This window comes from Protopterus annectens, chromosome 4.part0, assembly GCF_019279795.1.
Source record: "Protopterus annectens isolate FY-2018-M chromosome 4.part0, PAN1.0, whole genome shotgun sequence".
In the NCBI taxonomy this organism is placed as follows: domain Eukaryota; kingdom Metazoa; phylum Chordata; order Ceratodontiformes; family Protopteridae; genus Protopterus; species Protopterus annectens.
The window spans coordinates 188700277-188717366 of NC_056733.1; the positions used below are offsets into that span (position 1 = coordinate 188700277).

Genomic DNA, 17090 nt, shown 5'->3' on the forward strand with positions numbered 1-17090 from the left:
TTACTGACCTTAGGGTTAGGGTGTGGGTTAAGGTAAGTGCATATGGTTTAAATTGTTTAATGTTTTTTTTTCGTTAAATGTATGTTTGGGTTATGTGCATATGTGTATTTAGTTGTTTACTGGTTTTGGGGGAGTATAATAAGGATCGGGTGTGTGTGTATGTGTTTGGAAATGTCTAACGTGTTTTTTTTTGCGAGGGTTGAAACAGCGATTTCTTTCCCTAGGAAAGAAATCGCTGTTCTTTGGATTCTACATTTTCAGCTTTCGCTGAAAATGTGTCGATGTAACATCATTCGCTGTTTTAAGCATTCGATGTTGCGATATAGACCCATATATATATATATATATATATATATATATATCTATATATATATATATATATATATATACATATATATATATATATATATATATATATATATATATATATATATATATATGGATCTACCTGACTACATCGAAACTTCAAAACAGCGAAAACGACTTCACCGACACCACATAATCGACAGTTCACAAACACGACACCTCATACATACACATCATAACAACAAACAAAACAAATCCCTATCCAAAACCCACACACACAACACAAGCACACCAAAATCCTTACAAACCAACAATAACCCATACATACACAACTATCTACAACCCTAACCCAAACCCTTACCCTAAGGTCCGTCACTATCGCACACTCACCTAACCCGCGCCCTAACCCTAACTCACTTAACCCCCCTAACCCAAAAACTATCACTACTGCACCCTTACCTAACCCGCGCCCTAACCCTAACTCACTTATCCCACCCCTATCCCTACAGACCGCCAACATCGCACACTTACCTTACTCGCACCCTCACCTAACCCGCGCCCTAACCCTAACTCACTTATCCCACCCCTATCCCTACACACCGTCAACATCGCACACTTACCTTACTCGCACCCTAACGTCCGTCACTACCGCATACTTACACATCCTTTCCCCATCTCAGTGTTCTCAGCGTCGGTGTCTTCCTCCGTCGGTCTTCTGCCTTGTCAGTCTTCTGGCGTCGGTGAAGTCGTTTTCGCGGTTTTGCCATTTCGACGTAGTCAGGTAGATCCATATATATATACATACATACATACATATACACACACACACACACACACACACACACACACACACACACACACACACACACACAATTATGTTTACACAATGACTTTGCATGCAGTGCTGCACTCACCTGATGAGTGTCAGATTGTTCTCCCAGGATGGTGAGTAGCCCTCATATTTGACAATCATGTTGAACACCTTGGGAAGGATGAAGTTGGAGATCGTTATCACTGCTGAGGGTAAGTATGCCAGAATAAGTACCAAGATGTTATTCTGGTCATATGATGCTAGTTCTCTCTAAATAAGAAATGGCATGACAAAATTATTATACTGAGTATACTGGCTTCAGGTAATAACAAATACCAACATTGCTGGTAGAAAAATTAAGAAAATGCAAAAGACAATAGTGGATACAGTTGTACAAAACAAACAAATGCAATAAAAATGTAATAAGTGAAGATGCCACTGTAAGACGAGCAGGGGTTATGACAACTGTAAGGTCCCCACCCCAGCTCTGCAAAATTTATCCTAGCTCCTGCTTTCTTTCAGGTCCATGTAAAACAGCTCTTGAAACAAACTAGAGTTATAACAAGTCTATTTGCATCAGTCTTGTTGTGTGTGTGTACTCTTTCCATGCAGCTGTGCCTATACTAGGCTTATGGATCTCATGGGATTAAACAAGTTTGTTCATCCTTTCTCTTTCTTTAGTAAATACAAGTTGTAGTACTCTGTACTATTCTTTTGAGAACTGCTTTCTACTGCTTCTTCTTTTTAACCCCTCTGAATTTCTTACATAATCATGGAGTGGTAATGCTGAGAAGCTCAGTTTCAGATATTTGTATTAAATGGAAATACAGCTGCTCCAAGCCACCACACAGATGACTTAAAACACAAATAACGGAAAATAAGAAAACCACTGCCCATGGTAAAGAAAAAGCACTGACTTTAATGTTTCCACACTATTAAAACATAAAATAAATTAACATACAAAATTCACGGACTAAGCACTTTCACCTGATAAAATATTAAGGCATCATCAGAGTCAGTGAAAACATCTTTAAGCTCTATTTAAATAACACCAGAACTTAAAGTCAATCATTACATCATTTCCTACCATTTCAAATTATGTAATATCAAGAATAAAATTTCTAATAAATAAATAGTAAAAATGTTAAAACAGTTAAAATTTAAAAATAAGATACCTGGAATGCAACTTTAGCCTGTTGTAAAAATAGTAAATGAAAGAAATTTTTGCAAAAGGTAGATCATAAACACTTTAAAACAGATAAAACATATCCATCAAGTATAAATTTCACATAAAAAATTTCAAACCTCTTTTGCTCTCCTTTTTTCTCGACAGAGATGTATTGTCAATAATGCCTGGCTTCTCTTTGGCATTTAATCTAAATTGCCATTCTAACTCTTTGTTTAAAAGTTCTAATTCAGGTTTACCCCCTCTCATTCCTACTTTTGTTTTGTCTATCACAAAAAAATATAAATTTTTTTATACTCATTGCTTTCTCTAGTGTGCATGTATAAAGCACTGCTCTCTTTTCTTTTTCTTATATCCCTATTATGCTCCAAAATTCTGTCATGTAACTTCCTAATGGTCTTGCCTATGTAAAACGCAGGGCATGACACACATGTAGCAATATATACAACTCTTTTTGTATTGCAGTTGCAGCATCCATGACACTGCAGTGTCCTGTTGTAGGTTTCAGTAGTCACATAAGTACTATCATTAATAAACCTACAACTACTGCATGCCCTGCATTTGCTCATTCTATAGATGTATGTCTTTTTAAACTTGTCATTGTCACGTTCAAGTATTTCCTTGCTATTTCTGCCCCTGATGTATACAACTTAAAGGTTTTGCACCTAATTTGTTTTTCAATTCAGCGTCAAGCACTCTGTCTAATATCCTACATAACCTTTTTGCCAAATCTGGCGCTAAATGATTGTACTGCAAGACCATAACATCATTGTTAAGTGTTTCTACATTCACCATCATTATAGTACTCATCCTACCTCTTAAAATGGGGCTAAATCTTGCAGAATGATTTTTTATAACTTCTTTTTTAACTGATGTCAGAAGCTAAATGGGATAGCCCCTTTCTTTGAACATTCCAATCAAAATATACATCTCAAGTAAAAATTCATCATTACTACTGAGCAACCTGGAGAGTCTAACCATTTGGCCTTTAATGATACTCCATCTTTGATGAAAAGGAAGGCAACTATGATATTCTAGGAGTGTGTTTGTATAAGTTCTTTTCCTAAAAATGTTGGAAGAGAGTTCTCCACTTAAACTGTTTTTGCTCAAGAAATATCTAAGAAATCAATATTTTTGCTGTTGGTCTTAAATGTAAACCTTAAAAAATCAGTTGTGTTCAAATAATTTATAAATTCTAACAGCACTTCAGAACCCCATGTCCACAAAATAAGGATATCATCCAAAAATCTATGATAAGATAAAATTTTGTTCATGTAAACTGAGGTTAATACCTCCCTTTTCTCCCATTCAGCTAAAACAAGGTTGGCAAAAATCGGGGAGCACTTTGTGTCCATAACCACACCTGTTCTTTGCCTGAAGTATTCACCCTCAAAACATAGAAAATCATTGATATGCACTACTTCAACCAGGTCTGCCAGTAAGTTAATCCTGGTTTGGTCCAACAACCCACTCCGTGTCAAGCTTTGAGTGAAATAATCCAAGCCTACCTCATGGGGTATAACAGAATAGAGATTAATTACAGCAATTGTGACAAACACAAAGTTCTTGCCATTAGGTATTGTTCTCAATAAATCTAGGCAATGCCATGAGTCTTTCAAGATGTAAATAAAGAACTTGAGAGCTGCCTTAGAGTGATGATCCACAAAGGCTGCTATTGATTTTATCTTAGAGCCCTTTGGCGCCACAATTGGTCTAAAAGAGTGGGGGGGGGGGTCACTCTGATTTTTATGTATCTTGGGGATCCCAAAAACTATTGGGATGATTGGTGTCTCCACCCTATGGTATTCATATTCATCAGGTTTCAATGAACCTTGGTATAGTGCATCGAGCAACATCATGTCTATTTTCATATATCCCTGTTGATCTCAATTATTGTTGCCCTTTCATAGGTCTCATCATTATTTAGAAGCTCATACATTTTGCAAACATAGTCAGATTGCTTCATTAATACTATCCCCCCAGCCTTGTCCGGCCTAATGATTGACAAGTACAGTGGAACAATTACATATAAGCTGTATGATGAAAAAGGACTTCCTTATAATGGTGAATATTTGGTGTTCAAAGGACAGTTTATTGTTGACAAGAGATTTCCAGATCTCTGACTACAGGATCAGTTTTCAGGTGGGATGTTGTCAATGTGATAGCCATACTTGTTAAAGGATATAATAATACATTCTTGGCATTTAATTATACTGCTTGGTTTTGACACCAGCTATTTGTTTGGGATTTTACATTTGTATCCACTGTCTTATTTTTTTTCTGCTAGTATCCAGGTTAAATTTTTATCTGTTAAATCTCATCATAAATAGACAATAAATCGATTAATAAAGCTTATAGAATGATATTGTCTGAAGCACCACAATAGTTGATCGCAGGCCACTCCAGTGGCATAACGGAATGAAGCCCTGACAATGTCCCAGGGGACATGGGTTCATTTAGCAGCTCTGGTGACTGTTGAAGTGGCAGGGAGAGATGGAGATGTGTAAATCCCAGTGAGGGAGAGGTGACTGTGTGGGCATCCCCCATGGTATTCCTTGTGAAGGCTGGGACTGTACAGGTTGAGTGTGGTCCAAGGGATATTAGGGTAGGAGCTTGGCTGAACTTCTGTCGAGGAGGAGGTGAGACATTTCTCATTCAAATTGCATGCCCTCCTCTACTACATAAAAAGGCAACTGAGGAGGGAGGGGAAACTGGGGTAGGTCAAACAACATAAAAAAACAGGAGATGAGGGACAGTGCTCCCACAGGGCATCTTTAAGGTCTGTGTTGACCCTGATGAAGTTATTGAAATAATCCAGAGGTGAATTCAAGTACCAGTAGACCCAGTGATAGATGTGAGACACTGAGGATAACTGACACTATGACGTAGGGGAGAGAGACATCCTCCACCACAAAAAAGAAATAGTAGATGGTAAGCCTTACAACTGAGGAACTAGCTAGTAATTTTTAATTTTCACTCCTTAGATTATGAATACACATTTGTTGTGCTTGCCATTAAGACCAATATTTGCTGCAGTACCAGTAGGCTTTGTTGTGGAGCAATTTACTAAATGTATACAAAAATCAGAACACAGCCCTACCTTCTAGGTACCAAAAGTGAAGGTATTAGAAGTAAGGGCCAGTGTTATCTGGCTACTGTGGACGCTGAATTCTTGCATTTGATTATCTCTTGTGCTGAGAAAAACTGAACTGTTTATGTATAAACTGTTGAATATAAGTGACATGCTTTTAAATAAAGTAAAATTGCTTAGGGTATCTGTAGAGACCATTATATTCTGAATTTGAAATCAAATGTTACAGGCAAAAACTGGGAGTAGACCCAAGTGTTGCAGTGGCACAGGCTATGCAAATTTAGTTGCAATTTTGGGAAGGTACAGTAGTGTAGCCCAACATTCACTACACTAAAACTGTATTACTGCCAATTTACTCCAAATATTTTTCTTTTATGGAATGACTATCTGAATGAATTGAAAAATATTACTGTTGAATGGAATAACATCACTGATTTTTGAAATGTATTGTTTATTCATATTTAAATAGAATAGCCTTTCCAAATGTATTTATATATAAGGCTTCTTCTAGATTGCAACAGCAAGAACCCACATGTTATCTTCACTACTCTGCTGTTCTCAAATATTCACAAACCTTTGCAAAACAGAAATGAATAACCTTGAATCATGTTATAACAAGATAGCCAAATTTGCAGCTAACCAGCCCCAAAAAGCTTATCACTGTACTGCCTTACAACAACTAAATTGGCTGGAACTCCCGAACTTATTTACATTAAACCAACTATTAATCACCCATACAGTGATGTATAAACCTAATCACTGCCCATCTCTATCTAACCTTGTTCAACCCTATAAAAACCTTGATTCTCTCAGGTCAGCCAACAAAGTGCTACTTAAACAAATCACACAACTCAATGTGACTCCTTATACTGTTACAAAATTGCAAAATACTGGAACTCTCTTTCACAACCTATTCTATCCATTAATCACCTCCCCCCCAAACCCCCCCTCCCCCCCAAAAGGAGAGATATCTATTCCAGAGGATTGTAGCCCCCCAAACATCTCCAATGCCCAGGTGAGAACTGCCCTCACTAAGGCAAAAAACACAGCATCCATGGGACCGGATGGTGTCCCCGGCTGTGTGCTTCATGAACTCAACGAGGAATTAAACCCACAGTTAGGACAGCTGTTTAATCTTAGCCTCACCTCAGGATCATTACCCAAGGAGTGGCGCCGGCGACTGTGGTCCCACTTCATAAGGGCGGTGCCTCCACAGACCCTGGAAATTACCGCCCCATTAGCTTGACAAGCCTTATCTGCAAAGCCATGGAGAGGATCATAATGGAACTCATAAATAAAAACATAGGGAACTTGCAGACTTTGGATCCAACCCAGTTTGGCTTTGTCAAAGGCAGATCCTGCCTCTTAAACTTGGTTGACTTTTTCGAGACAGTCACCAAGGCCATTGATGAGGAAAGGCAGTCCATACAGCCTACCTCGACCTGGCAAAGGCCTTCGACACAATACCCCACTCAGGTATCATCGAAAAACTCATCAGCTTGAATGTAAACCCATACATCACAAGATGGGTTGCAAACTGGCTAGCGACAGAACCCACAGGGTCAGAGTTGCTGGAGCCATGTCAGACTCAAAGCCTGTCACAAGTGGTGTCCCACAGGGCTCAGTCCTGGGTCCACTCTTGTTCGGCATCTACTTTTCTGAAGTACAAGCAAACACAGGAGGGTTATGGCTGACAAAGTTTGCAGATGACTGCAAACTGGGCCATAGTCGAAAACACATCTGACACAGATATCCTCCAGAAGGGCCTCACAGAAGCGGATAACTGGTGCCAGAGCCATGGCCTGAAGTTAAACGCCAAGAAATGCATAGTCATACCCTTCGGGAAAAACAAGGTTACCCCTAGCTACCATATAGGTGACAATCCACTGAGCACAGAAAAAGTCATCAGGGATCTGGGGACCCAAGTTGACAGTAGTCTTTCGTTTGACACTCATGTTGCTAAAGTAGTTAGGAAAACCTTCTATATCGCCCACCTGATCATGAAGGGATTCACATCTAGATCAAGGGAGGTCATCGTCCCCCTGTACTCATCACTCATTAGACCTATGATTGAGTACAATGCCCGTTCGGAATGTATCTGACCAGACACCTGATGCAGCTTGAAAGGCCCCAAAAGTTCCTCACCAAAAGGATAAAGGGTCTCAAAAATATGTCTTATGCTGCCCGACTGAAAGAACTCCAGCTTTATTCAGTCTCATACCGCTTGCTCAGAGGTGACCTGTGCCTGACATATAAGGCCATGTCAAACCCAGATTTGATGAATATGCTTCACCTCAAAAATCTAGATCCCTCAGAACCACAAGGGCGGAGACTTAAACCTTGACACGGTTATAAATAGAACGTGCTGGAGGGACAGATTCATCACCCAGAGACTCCCTATGCTGTGGAACAAAATCCCGGTACATGTGAGGCAGAGCACCTCGCTGGCCTTGTTCAAGAGGAATCTTGACCAATGGATGGGAGATCGCAGATATACCCCAGGGATTACTTCAGTGTCACTGCTTGACAGAGGCACAGAAAAATGATAGGCATAGTTTTTATTCAAACTAAAGGGGTGGCGAAAGCCACATAACTATGGGCTAGGCTTATAAATGCCCTTGGGCAGATAGCCTAGTATGAACCTATGAACCTATAAAACTTTAAACAGGCACTAAAACAATACTTCATAACTCACTGGATATGCTCCTGCTCGCCTGCCGACTAAACTGCCCCCTCCACCCCATCACACTATATGCAGCTCTCATACATACTCATAACCTTTGGATGAGGACACTCCAAGCACTCATGGGAATGTATATAAAAAAAAAACTATTATGCATGTTTTTACTACAAACTGTTAATGTATCTCTGTATGATTTTGTAATCTTATTGTATGCTGCTTTATATATATGCCTTTGTATATCTATGTTTCTGGAGCTTTTCTCCCCGGGTCTCCACTAAAAAGGGCACTTTGCCCAGTCGGACATTACCCGGTAAACAAATGTAAATAAATAATAAAAATAGATTGGTCTATTAAAGAGTTTAACAGGGTCAGCAGTAACAGAATGCTACATTTTAGCAGTATACATCCTAGGCACTTGGGGAAAAAAAACATTATAAAGGGCCTTGAAATAAAGTGTGAGGAGGCTGACAGCAGGCTGCAGTCTTTTTTTCCCAGCAGAGATGCAACATTTAAGGACAACATTAGAAGTTAGAGATTAACAAGTTCTATTACAGAACAAGCCTTCACTTCAGCTGTGCAAGGTGGTCAAAAGATATGCCTCACTGGCACAAGAAGTTATATCCAGTATTAGCCCATCTGGGTCTGAACTGACTACTGAAAGGACAGCTAGCTTAAAGGATTATTTTGACAAAAGCAATACGTTAGGTCAAAATATGAAAGCAAACAGATATGGTATACAGAAATGTTGTAAGTGCAGCAATTATGGATTTATTTTAGAGGGTCTTTCAATAATACTGCAACTAAATGCTTTTAATATTGTCCAGAAAATGCTTTTGTGTTAAAGTGTTCATCTTGTGAAGCATTTTCTATGTGGGTCAAATGCTGTACCATTAAGCTTAAAATTAACAATCTTTTATAAAAGATGTGATAACTCAATGCCCTCTCAAGACATATGTTAGTCAATTTTGCTCAGACATCATATTTTCCACTTAATTACTTTCAAGACTGCATTTATAAAATTAGATGCTGCCTGGCTTTTCTGAAGTAAACTTGTCACATCAATATACAAGTTTGGTAACTCCTTGAAAAGCTTCAGATATATACTAGTTTTCAAACTTAAATAACTGAATTTAAATAGTTCAGTAACTTACAGTTCTCATTAGACTCATTTACAATGATTGCACACGCCTTCACTGTGTGTTTCTGGTCTAACTTCAAGCTGTCTTCCTTCAGGCTTCCTACACTCTCTAGTGCTCTAGTGCTCTAGTTTCATCCAGACCTTAGTCTTATTTCATTTTAAGTTTGTAGAATTACTCCCTTAAACAGACACTTGCCTAGATATTAAACTCTTGCCTGTGTAACTCTGTTGGACTCTGGGTATCAGTTTCTTGCCTGTATACCTGCTTTGGACTAAACTTTTGTCTGCATCTCTCTTGAAGCCTTCCACGGTGAGAGACAAGTGTCTCTGTTGTTTTCAGCTTCTATTCTCTTTATATAAAAGAAGTATATCCGCGGTGGTGGTGCTACGGTAGCATTGTCACCTCACAGTTAGACCCTGTCCAGTTCGATTCTCAGCTAGAAAGTCTTCTGCCTGGAGACATACGTGAATGGGCGTACCTTCGTTGAAGGTTGTGCGTCAGGGCTGTTAACTCGGTATGTAAAAATCAACTGCCAATCATTAGCAGACCGGAGTTCCGCTGTGGCGACCCCTAACAGGGAAAAAGTCGAAAGAAACAACAACTCTTCCTCCTAGGGCTACTTTGGCTCCACCTATTGAATATTTTATTTAATGACAGGTCATCTGACTGTTTCAAGCTCTGCCTATGGATAAATGATATGTCTTGCAGTTCCACCATATTACAAGGCATACAAAATTCCATTTATCATTCAGACATTTTATTTGTTTGCATTGCTTGAACAAATTCACCCTGGTGTTAGTGGAGGAGGTGCTGATGCAGTTCTGAAGTAAAAGAAAAAAAATATTACCAGGTTTTATTAAACACCTGTTGATATCTATTCTAGATGTATGGCTATGACGGCATTAAAGAGATGTTATTTTAGAACACTGGAAAGCTTGTCCCTTCTACATTTAAATACATTAGGTAAATGGTGGTCATATTACCAGGAATATTTAAAATGCTTGTAGGATATATGACAGGAATGTTGCCATAATTTTTGATATTGGCCTTTTGTTTCTTTGACTGGCTCTCTTCTTTTTTGTCATGAAACATTGAGGGGGTGTGATCCCCTTTCTTATATATACTAATTCTACTGTCGCATAACAGCAACTACAATGCAGTACCATGCAATCTGCCTAGCTGACTGAAGCACATTCGAACTCTAGTAGCAGCGATCAGCTGCACAGTCAACTAAAGTACATAATCAACCTGACATGCAACTAAATGAAGGTATGACTACTAAAACTGCATCCACCTAATTTTACCTCCCATGAGTTGATTGTTACTGCAGCTAGTTTTAATGATTTCAAGTGTTTTATACTTCCTTTATCCTGCAATGCTGCTACTGTTTTCACTTAGTGGTTGGGAGGAATGTTTGCCCTCATTTTGAAAAATGGAAAATAAAGATATCTATGTTTAAATCAACCAGCACCAAGAGAGATATTTTCAAGAAACTGACTAGAAAGAAAAATGGATAATTAAACCAGAAGACAAGGAAGAAAGGGAAGACTGTGGTGATGTCTCTTTTAAAATACAGGGAAATATGTTACACTGTTTTGGACAACATTGTTGAGTATATCAGGTTTAAAGAATCCCTAATGTTTAACATTTAGAATGAACAATTGACTATATCAGAAAATTATGCAGAGGAAGGTTTTTTTTTTTGAATGACAAATATATTATTAAATTGTATGTGAAAAATTCATAGACTGTACTGTTTTATTGCTTGCTTAAAGTGCACAACCAAAAGCTGTTTGCTGAATTTCCTGTTTGCACTTAATTTTAAATCGTTTTTTTCTTAAAACTTGCATATTTTCTGCCCTTGACCTAGCACTCTTGTGTGGGGTCATTTACTGCACTGTTATAACTTGATATTACTTGTGAACCTCTGCTATCTCTGTAAAAAACAAAAACAAAAAAATCTTGCTTTTTTCCCACTTTTCTGAGAGTTAAAAAAGTTCAGCTACAGGCTTGCTGTTCCTGAACTGTTTGAAAGTTTCTGTGAGGCCATTTTTGCTTGGGCTGAAGGAGGGTCTCTCTGTTGATCAGTGGCAGTGACTAACATTGAGCAGCTTCCCTGCCCCCCGTAGAGGTGGTTACTGACTTGAAACTGTAGTTTTATTGGCCACTAGGGGTCATTTCCATAACTCCTTCATCTTCCTCTCTTAAAACCTAGTTGCCTCGTGGTTTGGGCGTCTTTTCAGGCTTGTTGGCTGTTGGTGAAGCACCCTCCAAGAGGAAAAACGCTGAGAGAAGAAGGAGCTACTTGTGAGATTTTAAGTATTTTATCTCTGTTTATTTGCTAAGTTTTTCTGCATAGCTGCCTAGCTTGAACATTTTCTGGCTTGTTAAACTTGATTTCTGTATTAGTAGCTGTATTTAGAGCACAACCAAAAGCTGTTTGCTGAATTTCCTGTTTGCACTTAATTTTAAATCGTTTTTTCTTAAAACTTGCATATTTTCTGTCCTTGACCTAGCACTCTTGTGTGGGGTCATTTACTGCACTGTTATAACTTGATATTACTTGAGAACCTCTGCTATCTCTGTAAAAACAAAAACAAAAAAAATCTTGCTTTTTCCCACTTTTCTGAGAGTTAAAAAGTTCAGTTACAGGCTTGCTGTTCCTGAACTGTTTGAAAGTTTCTGTGAGGCCATTTTGCTTGGGCTGAAGGAGGGTCTCTCTGTTGATCAGTGGCAGTGACTAACATTGAGCAGCTTCCCTGCCCCCGTAGAGGTGGTTACTGACTTGAAACTGTAGTTTTATTTTCCCTTTTGGGTCTATTCCTGCTTCTTTCCAGCCCCTGCTATCAAGCACGCTTTAACGTGCTTTAAGCGTTAAGCGCAGAGTTGCCACTAGAGCAGCATCGGGCAGCACCGGTTAAACAAGGTTAAACTCTTTCTGGCTCCAGAAAGTCTGTTCTTCAATTTTTCCCTTAGAACTGCTCTGTTAGGAACCTAAACTGTTTACACCTACACTAAAAAGTGCAGCACTTGTTCCAAATAGCTTTTTCTTCTCAAAAAGCTCAGCACTTGTCTTATAAGCATATCCCTTATCTTATAAGCATTCTCTTTGCAGGTCAAGCACTCCTATATTATACAAATCTCTCACTAGCAAAACCCCCCAGGAGTGCCCACTTCCCTGCTAAGCCCACTACTTTTCTGTCTCATACCAACTCATAATACTTTCTAGCATGTCGAAGGGTCAGATGCTGGCGTCCTCTCCTGCCCATTTGGTGAATCTGGGAATTCTGAGACAATGTTACAATTGCCTCATGTACACGGACAACCCTCTCCTCCTCCCACGTAACACTAACACTTGTGAGAGATGCAGCTATTTAGCCAGACTGGAGGCTGAGCTCTCTCAACTCAGGACTGGCAAGACCAGGCAGGAGGAGAAGGCAACTGCACACACCACAATACCAGTCTCACATAACTCAACCACACCACTGAATCAAACACATAAACACACTAAGACATACTCGGAGGCTCTGAGTAAAAATTTACCTAAACAGCAGAGGCCTCCAAAGCAGACACCCAAGCAACTGCAAACTCAATACACCACACAAACAACACATAAACAACAAAATCAGTGTGCAAAGCAGTCACTGCCCTTAAGGCCAAATACAACACCAAACATACTTGTCATAGGTGACTCCATAGTCAGACACACTGGCGTCCGCTCACCAGACTGAGTAAGGAGAAGGTCACAGTAAGCTGCCTGTCGGGCGCTAGAATCCGCCACATAACACAAGCACTCAGGTCTCTCAACAGCAGGTACAAGTGCGACTCAGTCATTGTCCACGCTGGTGTCAGCGACCTGAGGCGTACCTCCTTGGACTACATGAAAAGAGACATTGAGGAGCTCTCTGATTATGTAGCCCAGGCAGGTATGACCCTGACCTTGAGCAGTATCCTACCTTCACCTAGAATGATGCCACAATACAGTGATAAGATGATCAGCTTTAATAATTGGCTTAAATTCTGGTGTCATTCAAAGGGATCAATGTCTGTCTGCCTGGGATGACATGCTGGACAAGCCACGCTGCTTCGCAAGGGCGGCTTGCACCTGTCACCCTAGGCTTCGGATATTGGCAAAGGCTCTTGCCACCCCATAGTGCCTTTTTAGGCAAGGCTCAAATTCTAAACCTACCACCCTAGAACACAAAAGTAAAAACTAAGGGTAATGCTGCTCAATGCCAGAAGTCTCAATCTCAAGATGCACTTTTCGAGGCCCTTCTCAGTATGGAGAACATCGATGTCTGTGCTGTGACAGAAACCTGGTTCAAGGCTCATGAGAGCACCCCAGCACTAGCAGGTTTCACGTCATATCATGCGTTCCGGCCCCAAAATCCGGACAACACCAAGAAAGGAGGGTGTCCATATTCATAAAGGACACCCACACCTCAAGGTTGGTAACGCACGATGCATCGGAGACCATCCAGGTGCAATTAACCATAGGCAAGACTGCTCTGCAATTTGTAGCATGTTACAGGCCACCCTCTCAAACTCAGGAACCTCACATGGCCTTCCTGAAAACAATGGAGGGGATAAATGTATCTCCAAACACCATCATACTAGGTGACTTCAACTACCCTAATATAGACTGGGAACACTACTCAAGCCCAAACACTCTAGCCCAAAGGTTCCTGGAGTTCATAAACTCAAATGCCATGGAACAACTAGTCACCATCCCCACAAGAGGAGAAAACATACTTGATCTCATCATCACGAACATGGGACCACAATGTTCAACACCGGAAGTATACCCCTCACTGGTGAGATCAAATCATAAACTAATCTCGCTGGAGGTCCTCATCCCGCCCCCACCTGAAATAAAAAAGACCACAGTGAAAAACTTCTCAAAAGCCGACTTCACACTTCTAAAAACTAGTGTGGTCTCCTTTAAGGCCCCTGAGCCAGTGGTAAACATTACTCAAACCGCTGAATCACTTACAAATGCCTTCTACCAGCACCTACAGGACTGCATGGATCAGGCAATCCCAGAAACGGATAACTGGTGCCAGAGCCATGGCCAAAAGTTAAATGCCAAGAAATGCATAGTCATACCCTTCGGGAAAAACAAGGTTACCCCTAGCTACCATATAGGTGGCAATCCACTGAGCACAGAAGAAGTCATCAGGGATCTGGGGACCCAGGTTGACAGTAGCCTTTCGTTTGACACTCATGTTGCTAAAGTAGTTAGGAAAACCTTCTACATTGCCCACCTGATCATGAAGGGATTCACATCTAGATCAAGGGAGGTCATCGTCCCCCTGTACTCATCACTCATTAGACCTATGATTGAGTACAATGCCCCATTCGGAATGTATCTGACCCGACACCTGCAGCAGCTGGAAAGGCCCCAAAAGTTCCTCACCAAAAGGATAAAGGGTCTCAAAAATATGTCTTATGCTGCCCGACTGAAAGAACTCCAGCTCTATTCAGTCTCATACCGCTTGCTCAGAGGTGACCTGTGCCTGACATATAAGGCCATGTCAAACCCTGATTTGATGAATATGCTTCACCTCAAAAGATCTAGATCCCTCAGAACCACAAGGGCGGGAGACTTAAACCTTGACACGGTTATTAATAGAACATGCTGGAGGGACAGATTCATCACCCAGAGACTCCCTATGCTGTGGAACAAAATCCCGGTACATGTGAGGCAGAGCACCTCGCTGGCCTTGTTCAAGAGGAATCTTGACCAATGGATGGGGGATCTCAGATATACCCCAGGGATTACTTCAGTGTCACTGCTTGACAGAGGCACAGCAAAATAATAGGCATAGTTTTATTCAAACTAAAGGGGTGGCGAAAGCCAAATAACTATGGGCTAGGCTTATAAATGCCCTTGGGCAGATAGCCTAGTATGAACCTATGAACCTATAATTGCCCTTGGAGACAAACTGAGGGCCACGTGGAAAAAATGGGTTATGTTTTGGATGAATATCTGTAGCCTTATGTTAAAGCATTATCCTCTTACATCCATGAATGTGTACAAATTTTAGGCAAATTGAAATCTGCCACAGGGGAAAATAATACCTGCTTGCCATTGATGCTAGTCTTTTTATTAATGCAAGTTATTAAGCATGAGTGAAGATTGCAAGCCATTTTTATCACTGTAGGTCGTATAATAATGTAACATCTATTGTGGACTTCATTTAACTAACATTTTTTCTTGTTTTGTTATCTGTTTTTCTGCATCACAGAAATTGTTCTGTTGTATTATCATATATTAATGATCCTTTTTAATTGTTAAAGGAGAGATTCAGCACTTCAAGAATTGTTTTTATTAGGGTACAGTTAAATCTCTATGGCATTTATTTACTTTGCCACTGATTATTTGGATGTGGAACTGTATGCAAAGAAATGTAATTTATGCTCCATAGTAAGCTCACAACAGCCAACTTATTCTTGAATGAAGGCAATTTTCATCCTAACCATCTGCTTTCCTCTCTACCCTATGGAGAATATTTAAAAGCAGTTAGATACTGCTCAGAAAAGAAACAGTTCCACTGGGTAAATAATGAAATTATGGATAGATGGAGTCAAAGTGAATATGCTTTAACGTCACATAGGACATCACATGTAAGGAAATCATGCCTTTTCCTGGTCATTTTAACTCATTTTCCTTTCAGAGTAACCAGAGGTACATAGGTTCATATGTTCATACTAGGCTATCTGCCCTAGGGCATTTACAAGCCTAGCCAGAGTGTGTTTGGCTATTGCCACCCATTGAATTGAGTTTACTGTGCCCTTTTATAGGTTAGTTTACTGTGCCTCTGTCTAGTAGTGACAGAAGTAATCCCCGGGGTAAACCTACGATCTCCCATCCACTCGTCAAGATTCCTCTTGAAGAGAGACAGTGAGGGGCTCTGCCTAATATGGACTGGGATTCTATTCCAGAGTGAAGGGAGCCTCTTGGTTATGAATCTGTCCCTCCAGCATGTCCTATTTATTTAGGTGCTGAGGTTCAAGTCCCTCGAGCACGTAGCTCTAAGGGATTTGGATTTTCTGAGGTGGAGCATGTCCATTAAGTCCTGGTTCATCATGGCTTTATACGTCAGGCACAGATCGCCTCTAAGTAGGCGGAATGCTACTGAGTAGAGCTGGAGTTTCTTTAACCGAGCAGCATATGGCATCTATTTGAGTCCCTTTATCCACTTTGTGAGGTACTTTTGGGGTCTTTCTAGTTGCTGCAGGTGTCGGGTAAGGTACATCCCAAATGGGGCATTGTATTCTATTATGGGCCTTATGAGGGATGAATAAAGGGGCACTATGACCTCCCTTGATCTAGATGTGAATCCTTTCATGATAAGGTGGGCTATATAGAAGGTTTTTCTAACCACTTTGGCAATGCGGTTGTCAAAGGAGAGATTACTATCAACTTGGGTCCCCAGGTCTCTAATTACTTCTTCCATACTTAATGGATTACCACCTATGTGGTAATTTGTGGGTACTTTGTTTTTGCCAAAGGGTATGACTATACACTTTTTGGCGTTTAGCTTTAGGCCATGGCTCTGGCACCAGTTATCCATCTCTGTGAGACCCTTTTGGAGGATGCTTGTGTCAGTTGGAGAGTCAATTATGGCGCCCAATTTGCAGTCATCTGTAAACTTGGTCAGCCACAGTCCTCCCGTGTTAGCCTGTACCTCAGAAAAATATATACTGAACAAGATAGGTCCCAAGACTGAGCCTTGTGGGACGCCACTTGTAACTGGTTTTGAGTCTGACATGGCTCTAACAATTCTGACCATGTGGGTTCTGTCCTTGAGCCAGTTAGCAACCCATCTTATGACATAGGGGTTTATATTTAAGCTGGATAGCTTATCTAT

At 40.3% G+C, this 17090-nt stretch overlaps 1 protein-coding gene across 2 annotated transcripts in view; it reads right to left on the minus strand.

Moving 5' to 3' along the window:
* TMC8 (transmembrane channel like 8) overlaps positions 1-17090 on the minus strand; it is an 829418-nt gene that overhangs the window by 294897 nt on the left and 517431 nt on the right. For both annotated transcript variants that reach the window (XM_044068180.1, XM_044068179.1), the window contains one exon: positions 1221-1387. In XM_044068180.1, coding sequence (XP_043924115.1) covers positions 1221-1387 — 167 coding nt within the window. The remainder of the gene's footprint in view (positions 1-1220; positions 1388-17090) is intronic.